The sequence below is a fragment of the Leiobunum rupestre genome, chromosome 10 (genome assembly GCF_980474605.1).
Source record: "Leiobunum rupestre chromosome 10, qqLeiRupe1.1.hap1, whole genome shotgun sequence".
Taxonomy (NCBI): Eukaryota; Metazoa; Arthropoda; class Arachnida; order Opiliones; family Sclerosomatidae; genus Leiobunum; species Leiobunum rupestre.
The window spans coordinates 22,150,908-22,169,677 of record NC_143393.1 but is presented as its reverse complement, the minus strand read 5'-3'; the positions used below and the strand labels follow the sequence as shown (position 1 = coordinate 22,169,677).

Sequence of the window (18,770 nt, the reverse complement as noted above, 5' to 3'; positions counted from 1 at the left end):
CAAAATGAGATTGGAAGCCTTTGAAAGTCTAACATTTTCAAGTGAATATTCGCGAAATATCGCAAAAAAAAACCAAAAACCGAAACCCAACTTCAAGGTCGCATAAGTATACATTGAAAAGTCATAGAAGCCCCAAAAAATACATTAATATGAAGTTCTTACCTTGTTCGACAGCTTCCATAATGAAACTGTTGAAAAATATTTGTTGACGCGAAAAAACCCGAAAACCAACGTTGAGTGCATTGTTTTGAAATCCAAGAAGTAAAATGTTTCAATTAACCTTCGTGAACTTTCGTCTGCTACTAGCTGACTAAAATTTGTGTTTGAAAAAAAATATTTGTGTAAAGATGTAGTCTCGTATATAGACTACTAAAGGGAAAACAATTATACAATTTCGACAATTTTAAAAAATTTGAATTTTGACCAGATATTGTGACAGAATACTCCACTGTGCGCTGGTTCCTTACACGGCAGACAGGTTAGACTTATACCCCTAAAAGTGTCAACCGCGTTGGAGTTAGGAAGTTTTTTGATCGCGGTAACATTAGCCCGCTTCCATAAAAGTGGAAGACGACCAGACGAAATAGAGTAATTGAAAATGGCTAATAGAGGGGAAGCTAAGATGGCTGAACCCTCTGAAAGTAATCGCGGATGAAGGTCATCAAGCCCTGGGGATTTAAAAGTGGGCAGTCGCTTTAAATATCGTCTAGGGGACTGAAAACAAAATCAGAGGGCTCAGAACGGTCAAAACCGGCGAAAAAGTCACCCAGATATACCGCCTCCAAATCGGGCTCGCGGGGGAACACGGAGCTAAAGAAATCGTTAAGTGCCGTTACCACCTCAACCGGATAGCGGATTAATACCCCCGTAGAGTTATTCACCACCATCAGAGAGGGTTTGGGTTTAAGAGAACGGGAAACACGCGAGTAGAGCGCCTTGGGAATGGTAGGGATTTCATCAATTAAACGGGCTTCGTACTTATATTTCGCGGAATGAATGTGTTTAGTAAGTAAGTTACGTTTTTTCGCAAATGCGTGTCTGTTGTCAGTAGAAGGCTTGTCTCGAATAAGGAGCTCGGTTTCCTTGGACCACCAGGGCTCCCTCAACAGACCCGAACGTTTAGTGAGATTAATGGAGATCAAGGGCACAGACACGTCCCTGGCTTCAGTAACGTAAAGGAGAAGGATATCAAGCATTTCGTCCAAGGTAGGGGCATCGAGGACGGCTGACCAATCCTTCGAAAGCAGTGCAGCGCGAAATAGATCATAGTCCCCACGACTATAGGTAAAGCGTGTAGACGGGGAAATGGGCACCGGAAGGGAACACTGGAAGTCGAAAGAGAAAGTGAGAACATCATGATCGCATTTATCAAGGGAGGGAAAGTGGGAACGGTCATGAACAGAATCCCAATCAAAAGTAAAAATGAAGTCTAAAAGTGAAGGGATATTGTTCCCACGGCGGCGTGTGGGAGATAAAACATGTTGCGTTAGTTGAAAGGAAGACACAGTATCAAGGAGCCTTTTCTCAACAGATCTAACCCCCTTACCTGTGGTACAAGAAGCCCAGTTTATCGCAGGCGCGTTAAAATCCCCCATAATAAGCACACGGTCAGCTAACTTGCAGGCTTTCGCCATCGTCCCCAATAAAATCTTCAAGAACTCAGGAGTCGCCGAAGGGCTACGATAGCAACATAACACAATAAATAATTTTTTATCAAGTTTAAATTGGCAAGCCAAAATGTTTGGAGAAGTTAGGGAGCGATTAGCAACAATCACTGATAATTGTCTTATTTTTCAAAACTTTACCTTCTATTTAATAATATGCTTTTTCTCTTAGAAGCTTAGCCAAGATAAATGTCTCGCACTCTGCTTAAATTCAACATTCCACTGCTAAACAACATAAGAGATAGTACTCAACGAAGACCGATATTTACAATGTTAAATAGAGTGTTTTTAAAAAAAACGGATATTGCAGTAATTATAGTTCTGAGTTGTTGTTCCACTAGGCTCACTGAACTTCCTGAAGTAACGTTTACCAAATCATCAATTTGAAAGCCCGCCGTTGGTTAACATTTCAAATTGCCCCGAGGCTTAAGGAAACCCAAACTTTTACCTGTACAACGACACATTACCGTCCACCGCAAATCGTTTTCTACATGTGGAAATGAAACATCGAGGAGCCATAACAACAAACAACACAATAGTTATCCAAAACGTTTGCATATAAGAGAAAAATCTTTACGAGTAAAGAAACAGTCTACCATGTTTAAAAACTACATTAAACTCGATGGGGGCCGTGCAGGGGGCCGTGACTCGATTGACGTGGGCCAATCAAATGCGGGTTCTTAAGGTGACGTAATCTAAAATCGAATTATTATTATCAGTAACTCAAACTAGATGGCAACGAGTCGTTGCCGTAGTCACTCTTTGAATCGTGATTGGCGCATTCCTTCAAGTCCTATTTCCGAAGTTCAAACAATTCTGTGGCCTTTTAATATTTAATAGAATTGTAGTGTAAATCATTTATTGATTTTCGCGCTAAAAATCAAATTATAAACTGTCTGAACTTTCTAAATTTTTTTTTACTGAAAATGTTATCCTCGCTGCAATTGTTGAAATTAATTGGTCGCTTGAACTCTTAAGCAGTGAATTTTCAATTCCTAACTTGATCTTTTTTCGTCAAGATCGACTTACTAGTTCCTATGTACATAATTCAATTAATGCTATATAGGCGCCTTTATTTGTGCCTAACATTCAAGGTCTCGATATTTTAATTTTACATGTTTCCTCTAGGTCTAGTAATCTGGTTGTTATAATTCTAATAACCCTAAATAAGACAACCATAATCTCCTCACTACCTTTTTTACTGCTATGATAATCTTCATATTGATGTTTTTATTTTAGGTGATTTTAACTACCCTAGTATCAACTGGTCTGACCCGTGCCTTTTGCTCCGTAGCTGTAAATATACTAAACTGTTTTTCACTGTACCCTTGATTATAGCTCCTTAATTAATTAAAATTATCTGACTATGTCCTAGATTTAAATTTTGTTAGTGACCCTTTATTGGTTTTTGACCCAGTGCTTTTTCCTGCTCTAGAAAAAAGTGACATTGTGGTTTTTCATTATTCAATATCTGGTAATTTGCCCGTTTTTCGCCCCAAACCTATTTTTTATTGGTAATTATGAAGCATTTGGTAACCTTTCTTCAATTGATTGGTCACTTGTCATCTCTCGCTGAAATATTGAAACCACCTCTTGGACTGCCTTTCATTCAATTCTTAATGCTAGTATTTGTTCATTTGTACCCCTTACTCACCCCCCTCGTTCTCGTGCTGGTAATCCCAGGCTGACTTGCAGCCGTCAATTTAAAGCTGCTGCTTGGTCGCGTCTCCTAAAAAGCGTGGTGCACTGGTGCTAGCCCTACAATTGTTAATCAGCTACTCTCGCAATACAGGGGTGCTAGGAACGCGTTTACTAATCACTGTAGGAATACCCGTCGTGCTCTTGAGACTAATCTTGTTTCAAAGCTTGTTTCTAACCCCAAGGCAGTTTCAGTACACTGAAGTTACTGAACTCCGTCGTTCTGATCATCTGATGGTTCCTTTACCCGTTCTCCTGTGTAGGCTGTTAGCAAACTTAATGCTTTTTTTGACTCTAGCTCCCTTTTTCCCCACCTATCAGGGCTCTGCTCCTACATCGTAACCTTCTACCAAAAGTAAATAGGGGGAGAAAGTCTATCACTGCCTTCACATTTTACCTTCCACCATGCTTGACACCCTTTTTAAAGAGCTAGTGATCACGTGATATTTCTAACCAATTAGGATAGCACATTACGCGCGAAGTAGTGCATTTGTGGTATTCCGGTCGCCGATCAAGATGAAAATTTTGAATTTTATTCCCTGGCAACCATGTCACCGCCTCGCGATTTCAAATAGTCTCTTTGTCAAATGCTGACCATTATTTCCTTCGATAACGGTTGATTCTATATCAATTGGAAAATAAACAAAAAAAGCTCGTAGCTATAGCTATTATTTCAGTTAAACTTGCAAATTGCATATAGGCCTTAACATCGTAGATATACCGATTAGTCCCGATCTCTGCTCTTAGATGGCGCCACGCTCTCCACGATTTAAGTGAGCGTTATCCTAGTTACGGTTTATTTCTTTTCAAAAGTCGTGTTATTATTTCTAAAATGTCGCATTTTAGTTTCTATCACATATCTACTTTATTTAGGAATTAAATTAACCAAATTATCGAAAGCAAAAGTTTAATATTCGCGTATTTTATAGAGAACTATCGTGGCGGAGTACAACCGATACCTTTGTGTCCCTGTAAAGAGGCGAGTGGGAAGTCATTTCCGAAGCGCAAAAATTTTACACCTCAAATAAGACGTCGTGCGGTTGGACCCAAGTGCCAGACTTTCTCCCCCTACTTACTTTTGCTTCTACCCAACTCGTCCTCTCTCTAAGTTTACTTGTGATCCCCATTCTGCGTATTCTCATTGGGTTAGATAACCATAAGTCCCCTGGCTCTGATGGCTTCCACCCCTTTTTGCTCAAGCTTAGTCTCTTGCTCCAATCCTCCCCCCCCCCCCCCATTTATTTGTTAATTTCCCTGTCCTTTCCATTGGTCGTCTTCCTTCTGCTTGGAAGGAAGCCAATGTGATTCCCATCAGGCTCCCCGCCAGCAATAGGCACAAGTAGGCACGTGCCTACGTTGAAAAAGTGTAGGCCTACTTTGGGGGCCTCTAAATTTTTGAAACGGTGCCTATTATAACTCTCAATATTTTTAGTTACTAGTTTGTAAAATAAGATTTGATATTTCCATTTTTAGCCTACTGAGAGTAATATAACAGATTGGAAACGAAGAAAATCGAAAGTTAATTTTATCGAAATGTACTATAATTAGAGTACGGTTGGCAACGCTGCGTTGTCCGTGATTATAGATTTTCCCCTTGAAAAAACTTTTTTTTTTGAATTGACTGATAAGAGATGGTGACGCCGGGAGGGGGAAATACGTCATGCTAGGCCGCAAAGTGCAGGGACACCTGTCTTTTTGCCTCTGTGTCAGTGAGAAGCTACAATACACACAACAAAGACATTTAGTTTCTTGGAATTTGACGACGTCAGTGAAGAGGACCGGAGGGGGGGATTGCCAAAACTGGATTTCTCGTCCCAGCAGAGGTAAAGCCCAAGCCTTTTGCTTTGATAGGAAGGGGTTATTCTTTCAAATATTGAGGAATTTGGGTTTCCCCTTTTTCCCTCTTTTGCGAAGTCACGTGATTTCAGTGACCATCGAACGGGGTCCGTCAGTGATTAGGGCCTCGCGTTTCGTCAATCGTCATTTCGTTTTTGTCTCCTGAGCAAGATAGTTCTCAATTTCGAGTCTCTTTTGGCCAGAATTTAACTAGATTTAATAGTTGATTTTTCAAAAGCATTTTTCAAGGCTAATAAGCTATTGTAGCTTAATTTTCCAAACAGCCTTTTTCAAGGCTAATAAGCTATTTGTAGCTTAATTTTCCAAACAGCCTTTTTCAAGGCTAATTTGCTATTTATAGCTGATTTTCCCACTGCCTTTTTGAAACCTAATTAGCTATTATATTTACATATACTATAGCTCTGCTTTATCCAAACAGTCTTTTCGAGACTACTAAGCTATTACAAGCTTCGTTTTAAATAGGTTTTAAATTAAGTTTTAAAATATGAGCACCCGAAAGTTTTTATCTGGGGCCCAAAAACGCCAGAAGCGCAAGAGAGAAGATGGTGTTGTTAGTAGTCAGAAAGGCGCAATGGAACGTTTTTTGAAATCGTCAGGCAAGAGTCATAATGATAGTCCCGGGGAAAGCTTGGGAAATAAAGAGGGTTTAGAATTCGAAGGTGGTAATATTTCTGAGGTTCTTCAAAACTTCAGTTCTGCTTTAGACATTGCACTAAGTAATGAAGCCGAAATTATTAGAAACCCTACTATATCTGCCGATGTGCAAGATTTAACTAATTTAACAGAAGTGCGCTTACACTAATTGGATATTAGTTTAGATAAAGATTGCCTTCCAGTTCAGGCTAAACTCAATCCTTTTCCTAAAACTTTAATGGGTGGTAAAAATCGTGGTTTAATTTCTTCTTGGTACGACAAATATCGAATGCTTGAGTATTCAGTTGCAAAAAATGCAGTTTACTGCTTTTGTTGCCGTCATTTTCTAGGCAGTAGAAATACTGGATTTGTGAACGGATTTTCGGATTGGAAAAATATGGCGAAAAAATTCGAAGAACATTTCACTTCGAATAAATCTTCCCATCAACTAGCCTATAGAATGTATTTAGACTACACTGAATTAAAATCTCGTGGATCAATAGCGTGTCAGGTTAATGGCCACCATAGACTTGACGTAATTAGAAATAGAGAGGTATTATCTGCACACGTGGAAGTCATAATTTTATGTTCCCAACAAGATTTAGCACTTCAGGGGAATACATCTGCCGATGAAATTGGAAACAGAGGAAATTTTATTGAAATTTTAGAACTTCTGAAAAGAAAATGTCCTGATTTGAAAGCCAAATGCGAGAGTATGCCCAATAATGCAAAATATATTCACAGCACTGTACAAAATGAAATAATTGACATTTGTGCAAATTTAGTAAGGAAAATGATTGTCGAAGAGGTCATCGAATCCGGTGGGTTTTACTCTGTAATTGCCGATGAAACCCGAGACAATGCAGGGGTGGAGCAGCTAAGCGTTTGTATTCGATATACTAGAATAGAAATAGGTGTCGTAGAAAGATTTCTAGGTTTCACTGATTTACATAAGTTCGATTCTGAGAATATCAGCTTGGCAATTATAAATCTTTTGACAGAGGGTGATTTAAAACTGGAGAATTGCGTTGGACAGACATATGACGGGGCAAGTGTAATGAGCGGACACGTAAAAGGAGTGAGGGTGAAAGTAGAAGAGGCAGTAGGCGGACATTGTCCGTACGTGCATTGCTACGCGCACCACTTAAATTTAGTTTTAGTTGACTGTTGCTCCAAGGGAACTACTTGGTTTGGTTCAGGCCATATACAATTTTCAAAGCAATTCGGTTATTAGAAGCGAATATTTTGAAAACTCCCAAAAAGATCTGGGCTATAGAGTGTTGTCGTCTGATACGATTTTGAAAACTTGTAACGTCACAGCTGTAGTGTTAATAGTGGCCGCCATGACAGTTACCGTTTTTTATCAATAGGCAAATTACAATTGTGACGTCGCAGGGTTTCAGACGAAAACACTCTATGAGATACTTAAAATGCCACAAAGCTGCGACACTCGGTGGTGGAGTAAAAAAAAGGTGTTAGTTATTTTAGAAATAGACTCGATTCCGTAGTTTTAACGTTAGAGAATCTAATTGAAAACGGAAAACCAGAGGAAGCTGCTGAGTGTCGTGGGTATATATCCCAATTACATAACTTTAACAACTTAATATTAATTGTCGCACTAGACGAAGTATTAGGCGAAACGAATTCCCTGTCGGAATACTTGCAAAGTTCGAAAGTTATTTTAACGGAAGCCGTTGCCATTTGCCAAGCTACCGTTAAGACCTTAGAAGAATGTAGGAACTCGGAACGTTTTGATTTAATTTGGGTAGAAGCTACTAAAATCGCAGAATCTGCTTTTATTGCAATACCTGATCGTAACAGCGAACCGATAGCTTTACGGAAACGTAAAATAATCCCTAACAAGAGATTAAAACATAGTGTGGTAACGTCGAGTACAACGGGTAGCAGGGAAACGGAAGCAAAAACCCTGATTGACCAGTTGAGGTCCACCTATTTCGAATTAGTTGATAAATTTATTTCAGAAATGAAAATTCGACTATTGGAAAACTCTGGCTTATTCAAAGGTATAATGGCGTCTGACCCTAACTCGGAAAACTTTCTTAACGAAAACGATATCGTAACCCATTGTAACACTTATAATCGGTTTCAATTCGACCTGAATTCGTTAAAAAGCCAAATTAAAATAGCCAGAAATTTAATTATCCCCATGAAATTTACCAGCGTAATCGACTGCTTCCACTATTTAATTAAAATGGCAGATGGGTTCCCCGACCTAGTGAAATACTACAAAATTGTTTCTTGCATTCCTGTGGCAAAGAAAGAAGTTTCAGTTCACTCAAAAGAATTGAAACACGTCTACGGACAACTATGCGAGAATTTAGGCTTTCAAATCTGGCTACACTGTCGATAAATCGTGATTTGTCGAATTGTTTAAAAGAAAACCCAAAGTTAGTAGTCGACGAATTTGGAAAAAAAACTAATCGAAGAGTGTCATTCCTTGATTAAAATGCCTTTAAAAAATTCAATGGGAAAATAGAAATCATGTCAAAATTTAAAACATTTAAATAAAAAAAAATCCTTGAAACTCGGGAATTTTTTAAATAAACATTATAGATGGGGCCTCTAATTCAGGCTGGGCCTACGTGCATAAAATCCCTGGCGGGGCTACTGATTCCCATCCATAAAAATGGATCTAGTACTCTAGCCTCTAACTTTAGGCCCATTAGTAAATAGTAACTTGAACCGTGTCCCTAAAATTGGTGAAATTCTTGCCTTTGACCAATTGAAAAGATGAATAATAAATAATAATAATCAGCTAGGCTAATACCCAAGGCACCACCTTAAGCCTAAGTCATCGAGCGATCTTTAAAGCCATTAGTTCAGGTGGCCGGGTTACAATGCGTAGGAGGGTGGTGGCAAGCCCTGCATGCCACGCGAGCCAACAGCTCCCTACACTTACTATTACCGTTAACCTCAACAAGTTTTTATGGAAGCGATTTAAGTTTTTTTCACCTTATCAACATGGCTTTCTACTTAACCGTCCTGTCTCCTTAATCATTTGACTGCTACCAATCAATGGTCCCAATGGCTTGACTCTGGCTTCAGTGTCAACGTCATTTAACTTGATTTCTCTAAGGCTTTTGACTCCATACCCCATGGTCTTGCCCTAGATTGATTGCGCAATTATCTTCGAGACAGAAAGCAACTGTGTGGTCCTATAGGTCACACCTCTGATTGGTATGACGTGGATCAGGGTGTCCCGCAAGGGTCTGTTCTTGGTCCTCTTTGATACTTATATCAACATAAGCCTATCATAAGGTCCCCATAAACAAAGGTCTAGGCCAAATTTGTGACGATCACATACCCGTTATTAAGAGGTAGGTATTAAAAATCTGCACCTCCTAGTGGCTACGTCCTCAACTAGGCATTTCCCCAAATGAATTTCGCGCGTTGCATGATGAATGCGCGCAAGCCGTGCGCGAACGTTTTTAAACAAAGAACCACGCAGGAGAAATCTCCGCCGCCAGCCCTTAGCACCGTAGCCAAGTCTTATTCACAATTTATCACATTCAAACTTAAAATTAACACTTATCGTTGCAAAATGATTAATCAGAACCTAAAACTGCCTTTTAGAAATAAGATAACTTGTTTCTGAACGTATTTATTTTTCAAATTTGAGATTTAGACGCGTTTTGTGTGGCATTTATCAACCCGAGCGTGGCTGCTCTACCAAGTAAGATAATATTTTAGATGTAGAAATTTTGAAAACGAAGATGGCGCTACTACCAGTGGCGTAAATAGCCTATCCTTTAACATTGACAAATGTTCTACGCTAAGTGTTGTATAATTATCTTGTTTTTCCTCGATTATTGTTCTCCCATCTGGTTTCCCCATCTAGACTCTGACAAGCTTGCCTAAATTACTTAACTAAATTACCCCATAAGTTATCCTCAATCGACTCTGTAGAAATTCGACATAAGGTCTATAATTAATTTGTGTCTCTTGCATGACCTTTTTAAAAAGAAATTACATATGTTAACTTAAACGATTTTTCTCTGTCAATTTGAACAGTAGAACTAGAGGGCATTATTTAAAACTTTTGAGCCCCGTTCCGTGACAACGGTACGTTAAAACCATAGAAATCTCATAGGTAACTAGAATGCTGCCGTGTAACTGGCAAATGGGCCAAACGCCGTGGCAGACGATAGCCAGATCTCAGCCAATCAGAGCTCAATGAGTGGTTCTGCCAAGAATTTAATGTCACCAGAGAGAATGACGTCACCTATCTCCCGCTATAGTAGCGGATCCAAGGAGGATTATAAAGCCCCATTTTCATGCTCGCTGGCAGCGGGTAAAAATCGTCAAAATCCGCTTCAGCTATACACTTATTCACTTTCCGCGTCGATCTGTTACAAACAGATATTTTAGCTTTATTTTCACGCTTGCGAGTGGCAGAAGCGAATTTGGACGATTTTTATCCGCTACCAGCGAGCATGAAAATGGGGCTTTATCCTGTTCAAAATTATCTCTGCATAACAGCTAAAAGTTTCAACCGAAAAACATTGAAATTCAAAAGTCGTCTGCTATTTCTTCACATATTTAGTTCACGAATACTATGCCAGATGGCACTGAAGGGGTCACGCCCCTGCGTAGGACTTCTGTGTGGAACCACCGCTTGGGCGTATGCCGTCTGCCGCACTATAGCGCGAGCCTCGCGGAAAGTTACATCCTCCGTGCGACCAAAGATAATTCAAACTCGTACCCTAGATTCGAAATCACTCTCTCGCGCGTTGCCGATAGCGTTTACCCACTTCCCGCTGGAACTCAGAAAAAATTCGCTCCATGGTTTGCGCCTTACCGCAACCGGTGGAGCCCGATTTTTCTGAGGTCACGTGCCGGAAATGGGTAAACGCTTCGTAACAAAACCGTCAATGAGAAAGCTCTCAGTATTCGAATCTAGGGTACGAGTTTAAATTATCTTTGGTGCGACGGTCATGAAGAACTTGTCGGGTCTGCCTTAGGGAAGAGCAATCTGACGACTTGGAACTGTGATCCCCTTTACAGTTTACACAGGAAGCTGAGAGACACAAGTATATTTTCCTTCCTTCCCCCTCCCCCCACTAGAAGCAGAGTATGGTAGCTGTGACAAACGTGTTGCGGCACTTGTAATTATGGCCGACATAAACATAAAACGACCTTAATAGACTAAAGTACAACATCTGTTGAATCTGAACATCTTTTACTATGTGATTGGTTTAAATATTGGGATATTATTATATGGGTAAAATGAAATAATTTTTGTTATATAACTTCTTATAGTTTTGGGTACTAGTATAGATGGTGCTGGGGAGTTTCAAACTTACCACGGAAATGTACCAAAACCCGAGTGTACTAACCTGTCTACAAAAAGGTTTTGACAATATAGTATTGAAAAAGCAAAAAAAAAACGTATATGGGATTTTATTTAAAATGGGTTCTTGCATCCCTTTAAAGTTTAAAAGTAACTTCGTTTTACACCCATGGGCTGAAAATGAGGCCACTTTACCCAAACTTGTAAAGGTTGACTATTGTGTCCTGCAATTCTGAGTTACTTAAGTTATATGAATGAAAATTTAGAATTATAAACATGGGGTCCCCTTTTCACAATATCCCCAAAATTCACATCTGACCAATACCTGGAGAACCTTATTTATTAGAAAAACTGCCAATAACATTTTTGAACAAATCAATAAAACCAAAGAAGTATAAATGTTTTTTTTTATATAAAAATTGTTTTAACAAATTTTAAACATTGAGTAAAAAAGCGATTCATATTTTATCACTATTTCTATTGGGATTTTTTTATATATATACTATTTTGATAATTTAAAATACCCACTGCACTGTTCTCATGAAAGCACTTTAAATATAAATTCTATATTTCTTATATAAAAAAGGCAGCTATCATGAACCAAATTCTTCAGTATCTTGATCGATCCTGTTAAATTCAAATTTTCCCCTGCCATCCATTTGTAAATAAAACTGTAATAGAAGTAAATAATTTTAAATTCGTTTAGTGACATTCATAAACCAGATATTGTACCTCATGATATTTCCAGAGTGATTTTCTGTGAGAGACAGTAAAGAGAGTTATTCCTGCCTCTTTACAATACTGGTACATTAAACCTTCTACATCCACGCTAACAGCGCTTGTACATTCATCCAGAATAGCAAATTGGGGCTTTCGGTAAAATAATCTGGCCATCTAAAAAATATTTTGGAAAAAATTGGTTAAAAGTTTGAACTTTTTTTTTATATAAAATCAGGGCTCCCACCAAAATCTGGAAAAAAAAAAATAGGGAAATAGGGGATTTTTCAGGATAGAAATAGGGTGAAATAGGAACCAAATCCTGATTTTAATGTGGTTTAGGGACCTCGAACAAAAGTAGGGGTTTTTAGGTATCGTAGGGACCTGGTGGGAGCCCTGTAAAATGAATAATGTATTTGAATAATTAATTACGGCAACTCTTTGTTTCTCTCCTCCACTCAGAACGTCCATCCAATCCTGAAATTTATTGTAATTAAATTATTGTACGGCACACGACTTTCATACCAGAGGGAAATTAAGAATAGCATAACCTCAGGAAGGAAATAAATTAATTCACGAAAAAACGTATACGAAACCAACCTGAACAGCATCCCATGCACCTTCTCTTTCTAACAAATAAGACAACTGGACCTAAGGTTAAAATTCGAAAAACAACGAGTAAATTTTAAGAATAACTTGATAAGGTAAAAAAAAAGTCACTAAGGAAGATTACTTGTTCGAGGAAGTACTCCAAACTGGAATCGCTAAATCCTTTTTGAGCCATAGTTTCTTTCGAATCAGGGTAGATGATTTGATCTCTCAGTGTACCAAGTGTCATATAAGGCCTCTACAATTAAAAATAAATACTTATATCCTGAAAGATTAATGCATTAAACTTAGAACTTTAAAAATAATTTACTTGTGGTATATAAAACAATTTGGCTTTGGCAGGTTTTACAAGAGTACCTCCAAATGTCGGCCATAGCTAACAAAATAAGTTAGTAAATATTAAATTAACATTATATTTTAAATCGTAATAACCAAAAAAATACATACCTCTCCTAATATTCTAAATAGCGAACTTTTACCACAACCATTAGGACCACAAACCAAAACATTCACACCAGATTTCACTTCAAAAGTCATTTCATCGAGTAAAATATCACCATTTGGTGTCACCAGTGGAACTTTGTTAAAACTATTAAAAATACAAATAGTTTAAAATATTTAATTTAAATATTAACATAAGAAATGTGGAACATTTAAGAATAACACATTCGATTATCCCAAGGCTAATTTCTATTTCAGCAATAATCCTTTTAAATCAAAATGTTGCTAATGACAGTGAATTAAATTAAAATTCATTTTATATGTAATCATTAAAAGCCCCTGTAGTGTTTAGTGCGAACTTCTATCTCCAGTTTACATATACCCTGGAGCTTAGCCATCCTCACTACTTCTATCTCAAGTTTAAATATACCCTGGAACTTTATCATCCTCATCACTTCTATCTCCATTTTACATATACCCTAGAACTTAGCCATCTTCACTACTTCTATCTCCAGTTTACATATACCCTGGAACTTACGAGGAGACTACCCGAGGTGATAATCACAGATTTTGTTGAAACTAGGTGGGTATGTAGACCTTATGGTAACATGAAATTTCACCAAGGGAAAAGTTGCAATGGGCATTAGTTTTGCCATGGCAACCAAAAATGTTTTTGACAACACAGTCTGTATATTGTCCCATTGAAAATAACAATTGATCAATTTTTACATATTTTGATCAAATTGAAAAAAATTCATCAAAATATCTTAAAATTCATTTCATTTGTCAATTTTGATCTATTTTTTTTTGGTTTTGAAATTTGCTCAGATTCCCATGTTATTTTCAATGAGAAAATATACATACTGTGTTGTCAAAAACATTTTCAGTTGCCATGGCAAAACTAATGCCCATTGCAATTTTTCCCTTGGTGAAATTTCATGTTACCATAAGGTCTACATACCCACCTAGTTTCAACCAAATCGGTGATTATCACCTCGGGTAGTCTCCTCGTTATTCATCCTCACTAGCTTAAGTAGTTTGGCAGAATCTCCCAACCAGATGCCACCAAATTAATAGTTCAATTTGTATTTAAGATGATTAATCTTTGAGAATGAAAGGAATTGGGAGATTAACCATTCTTACAGATATTTAATTTAGCCTTTGTAGTAAATTCCTAGCACCAAAACCCAAAATTCGTTACAGCAATGTCTCAATCTTATGGATAATACATTACTTATGGTTAATTACCTGATAATATTATCCCTTGTAATAATGCGACCAGTACCTGGTATTAAACTTCTCCTTTCTTTTCCATTATCTTAAGGAAAAAAATGTTGAATAACCAAAGTTAATACGTTTAGAGAATTAAACTCTTACCTTTTGTTGTGACTGTAGCTCTATTGTAATTTCCTTTGTTAAGGTCATCTAACACATTGATTAGCTGAGAAACTCTTAAGGTAAAACCAGCCAATCTCGTTAGTTCCCGTCCAGCAAGAACGAGTCTGCCAATAGCTTCAGCTAGTTTCACCAACATACGACCAGAGCGGTAATAGTTCTCTAGTCTATCACTGCTTGGATCACCTAACCGTTGATGGTTATCACTGAAGAAAGGCCTACTTATAAGAGTGTAACCAACTACTGTAGCCCAGTCTATTAAAAAATGAACTTCAATTAAAATTTTTACGCAACAAATAGCTAAAATAATGTTCGTACACTTCGCAATAATGCTATCTACATAGCCCATACAGAATTGGAACTGAAACGAATTTCTTAAATGTTGCACCTATTGGAAAATTACAAATGAAACCAAAGTGGTTTGATTTAAGGAAAAAATATTTTTTAACGAACCAATCTTGAAAAAGAATGTTGAATTGTTGACCTCTCTCGAGTTCCACCTTGGTAAAATGCAATTTCTTCACTAAATTGAAATAATTATTTAAAGATTTGGGGGAGATTATCACACAATTTTTTTTTAAATCTAACCTATTGGTAATAAGTCTGGAGTTGACATATCGATATTCTCCTTCAAGTTTTTGTTCATTCACTGTCATTCTGCCAACTGGCCTTCGAATTCTGATGTAAAGAGAATAAATTATGATATTTAAAGATATGACATTTCAGGGTTGCCACAGTTTTTTCACAATCAAATTCCCAGACTTATTTTGTGTTAAGATTTTGTATTTTTTTACCAATATTTTAGTAAAAGTTTCCTATTAGTCACCGAAATTAAATTCCCTGACATTTAGACCAATTTTTTAAAATTTCCCTGAGTTTTAGACAAATTTTTATATTGTAAGGAACTAATTGTACTCGCTTGTATTACCCATATTCAAATTCCCCGACTTTTCCAGGAATTCCAGGTTTACAGATACCATAGCAACCTTGCATTTCCAAAAATTTATGGTAAAGTGGTTTTTCTAATTATGCAGATTAAATTAACTATTATACCAGACTTTTTACTATAAATTTGTGGTTAATTGGCATCCTTTTTTATATTGGTAAAAATCAGTAATGTTATCAGCCTTTACTAATAAAATCCAATAAACCATGAGAGAATGAAAGTAAGTTTAGCTGCACCTTGTTAAAAATGATCCGGCGACTAATAAATACAAAATCATCAAAGATGGAGCCTGAGGTCCAATTGAAGAAGATAAGCTTTGAACGTAAATTACAATATCTAAAACAGGCTGCGAAAGAAAAATTAAAATTAAAAAATTATCTTTGCAAAAAAAACTATCAAACATACTTTGCTTAAATTAGAATAAAGGTCCGTTAATGAATTGCAAAATTTTTCCACATCTTGGGTTAACAACTGGTCTGGATTTGAAATACGAGAGTCTAAATTACTCATACGATAAAATGTGATTTCACTATAAAAAATAAATTACATTTAATATCTAATTACGGTATAACAATTTGGTTTTAACCAAATAATATCTTACCCCATATACTTATTGTACAGGTACTGTGATAAATTTGTTCGGAATCTCAATTTCAGTTCATTTAGTCCAAACTTAAATCATTTAGGTTTAAATTAAAATTTCTATCTAAATCAAAATTTAAACCAAATCTATTAATTTACTTTTAAGAAATTGTTCATAAACGAAACCTACAAAGAAAAATTTTATTTATCAATATATGAAATTGACCAAAAACAAAAAATTAGTCCAACGAAAATTAAAATACCAATGGCATTCTGAGAATGAACGCTTCCAAAGATTTCCCAAAAAGTTGGGCATTTTTGGTGATAATGGCCCTATATAAATTATTTTAGTGAAATGTTTTATAGGGCCAGACAAAAAGTACAAAAATATAAGCCTTCTTTCAATAGCGGATTTATTAAGCTGAGAGATATATATTGAACCATTCTTTTAAAAGACACTGATCCGTGAAGCTCAAATTTAAGGTTAAGGTAACAAATTATTTACCTCTCAATAATAGTTCCATTATTTATCATCCAGAGATCACAACGGGTTCTGTAAAAATGTTAACTAAACATTAGTAAGAAAATAAGCAATTTATTTTTCCTCAATGTTTGCCCAATTAATTTTAACTTACCGACCAATGAGGGTTACAGCTACCAGAAAAAGATAAAATACCTAAAGAAGGAAAAGTGTATTTATAACTCTGAAAAAATGAAGGGGCTAAGTAGATAGGAAAGCAAATTTTTAAAGCATAAAATGTTGTATTTACTTCAGTTGAAAAAACACCCGGAATTATTATTTTAATAATCCTTCTTAGCTGTCTGAAAAAAAAATGTTTCTATGCCTAAGGAATATTTTTCAAGGTTTTATTTTTTGAAAATTTTATAATCATCCTTAATATACCTGTAAATCTAATAGGAAAATTTGGTTTAAAATCTCGTATAAAGAGCAATAGGTATGAGTTTAAAATTTTATATACACTTCCTTCAAATGACAAAAGGGAAGTTTCACAGTAATTACTAGAATGTGCAATAAATTTACCTGTAAAAGTTTTTATCCACTCGCACCTTCTCATCTTTTGTGTCTTTCTGTTGATCATACGCACATGCAACTTCATCAATGACTTTTTGCCTATAACATTTTTTTACTTTACAAATAAAGTTAAGCTGTGCACACTTCAAAAAAGCAAAAACCAATTTCAAAGGAAATTACTACCACTTTAAATACACCAAAATTGGGACTACAACTATTAATTAAATTTACAGTTATATAGTGCTTGCCCTAGGCAATTGAGAACTACACCAGTCACCACCATCAATTTCTATGGCGAGTGTACATGTAGCTTGAAATTTACTATAAAATGCCCAGAGGCAGGCATTATTAATCGACTTTATTAAAATACCTAATCTCAATCTTTTACCTAGGGCCATTATTTAAAACTTATTCATTTCCATAAATTAAGTAGGACAGTAAGCATTTATTTTTTTATTAAATTTATTGTCATTATAAATAGGAATCGAGCCTTGTTTGGTCAAGCACTACATTCAACATTGGGAACAAAAATTACAATGCTCATCACCCTTTTAACAGCTACGTAATATATAAAATATGATATATTTACCTTCTAAAGTCTCTTCTAAGTTTAATTTTTGACGCATAATAAATTATAGCAACTGATCCAGCTACAACGCCAGAATAACGTAATGCTACTTTACTTAAGACGGGCGCCATTTACTTATTTAAAACTCCGATTAACCTGAAAGCAAATCGTCAGATCAACGCAGAACAAGATATTTACCGCTTCAATCATCATCACCACTCACTCGTCACGGAAAACACAGACTAGTTTTCTTATCCTACGTAACGGTGAATTGTAAAATCAAATGAATTTTCTAGCTATAACTTGAAAAGAACGGCAAGTCCATTTTTCCTCTGGAATTAGTGTTCCTAGAGTCCAGAGCCATCTATTTCAAATAACCCGTACTATGTAGGACCAATGAGGTAGATTATGAACTAGAGATACAAACCAATCTGGGATTCGCGGGACACCTTTTATTTGAGTAGGAAAATTAGGCTTAAGTTTCAACTTTATCCAATCGTGCTGGCGCCATCTGTTAATATAAGCAGACACTTTTGCAAAATATATTAAAGTTTAGTTTTCCACAGAGTTGCCAACTTTCGGAGAGCCTATCCCGCGGCCAACGGGGAAAAAACCCGCGGAAATCAAATATAACCCGCGGCATTTTAAATTACATAATAAATGGCGAAAAATGTATGAATAAATGAATGAATGTAGTATTTAAAAATTCAAGTGTTTATTATCCTTTAATTTTTTTTATTTAAAACTACATTTTACTGTTGAATTTGCTTAACGTCAAATTTGATACTATGGCGATGTTTAATTCCTTGCTTACTTCTTGAAATTCATAACCATAATTGCAGGAGTCAATATGCATTACAACGTTCTAAAAAACTTGTGGTTACGATTTTCGATAGCAAATTAAAAATGAAGTGTTGTAAATCTACAAATGGTTTGCAATGTGTTGCCTTTTCTGACTGAAATAGCGAATTTGTTTGATGAAAGTCACACAGGGCGTGTTTCATAAATATTATACTTGCTTTGTTTGACAAATCTTTATACATAGCAGCTAATAGGCTCGCGATATAACAACGTTCTTTATCTGAAAGTGTACTGTAAAGAGAGTTCGTCTAACTTATGGCAGGATAAAGAGAGAGCCAACGAGTGTCGGCTGTTAAATAAAAATGAAAAATAATGCATATTCCGAGATAAAATAAGAGAGTAAACACGGTAAAAAATTACAACCGAAAATATCAAACAACTTTAATTTTTTTTACAAAAAAACCGCGGTAAAACCATAGAAATCGGATAACAAACTAGAACGGTTTTTGAAATTT

At 36.3% G+C, this 18,770-nt stretch overlaps 1 protein-coding gene across 2 annotated transcripts; it reads right to left on the bottom strand.

Moving 5' to 3' along the window:
- Positions 1-11,707: 11,707 nt before the first annotated feature.
- Abcd3 (ATP binding cassette subfamily D member Pmp70) lies at positions 11,708-17,778 on the bottom strand. 2 transcript variants are annotated; one of them, XM_090160284.1, is made up of 23 exons: positions 17,678-17,778; positions 17,476-17,610; positions 16,896-16,985; positions 16,624-16,675; positions 16,489-16,529; positions 16,359-16,406; positions 16,117-16,186; positions 16,013-16,039; positions 15,873-15,943; positions 15,677-15,800; positions 15,508-15,617; positions 14,914-15,003; positions 14,779-14,848; positions 14,644-14,713; positions 14,308-14,580; positions 14,179-14,248; positions 12,937-13,078; positions 12,800-12,865; positions 12,614-12,727; positions 12,481-12,531; positions 12,313-12,357; positions 11,896-12,057; positions 11,708-11,834 (listed from the first exon to the last, which is right to left on the bottom strand). In XM_090160284.1, the coding sequence occupies exons 2-23, from the start codon at positions 17,583-17,585 to the stop codon at positions 11,757-11,759; spliced, it is 1,974 nt and encodes a 657-aa protein (XP_090016410.1). In that variant the 5' UTR covers positions 17,586-17,610; positions 17,678-17,778; the 3' UTR covers positions 11,708-11,756. The 2 variants fall into 2 exon arrangements, with proteins under 2 accessions (XP_090016410.1, XP_090016409.1); XM_090160283.1 differs by lacking the exon at positions 17,678-17,778 and having other exon boundaries at positions 17,476-17,665.
- Between the last annotated feature and the right edge of the window lie 992 nt (positions 17,779-18,770).

Excerpts from the sequence above, each read along its gene's own strand:
- Abcd3 (XM_090160284.1), bottom strand. The coding sequence starts at position 17,585 with ATGGCGCCCGTCTTAAGTAAAGTAGCATTACGTTATTCTGGCGTTGTA. Across the intron at positions 16,530-16,623 it reads CGGGTGTTTTTTCAACTGAA|GTATTTTATCTTTTTCTGGT; the intron begins GTAAATACAACA and ends TTCCTTCTTTAG. Across the intron at positions 14,249-14,307 it reads AGCTACAGTCACAACAAAAG|ATAATGGAAAAGAAAGGAGA; the intron begins GTAAGAGTTTAA and ends TTTTTCCTTAAG.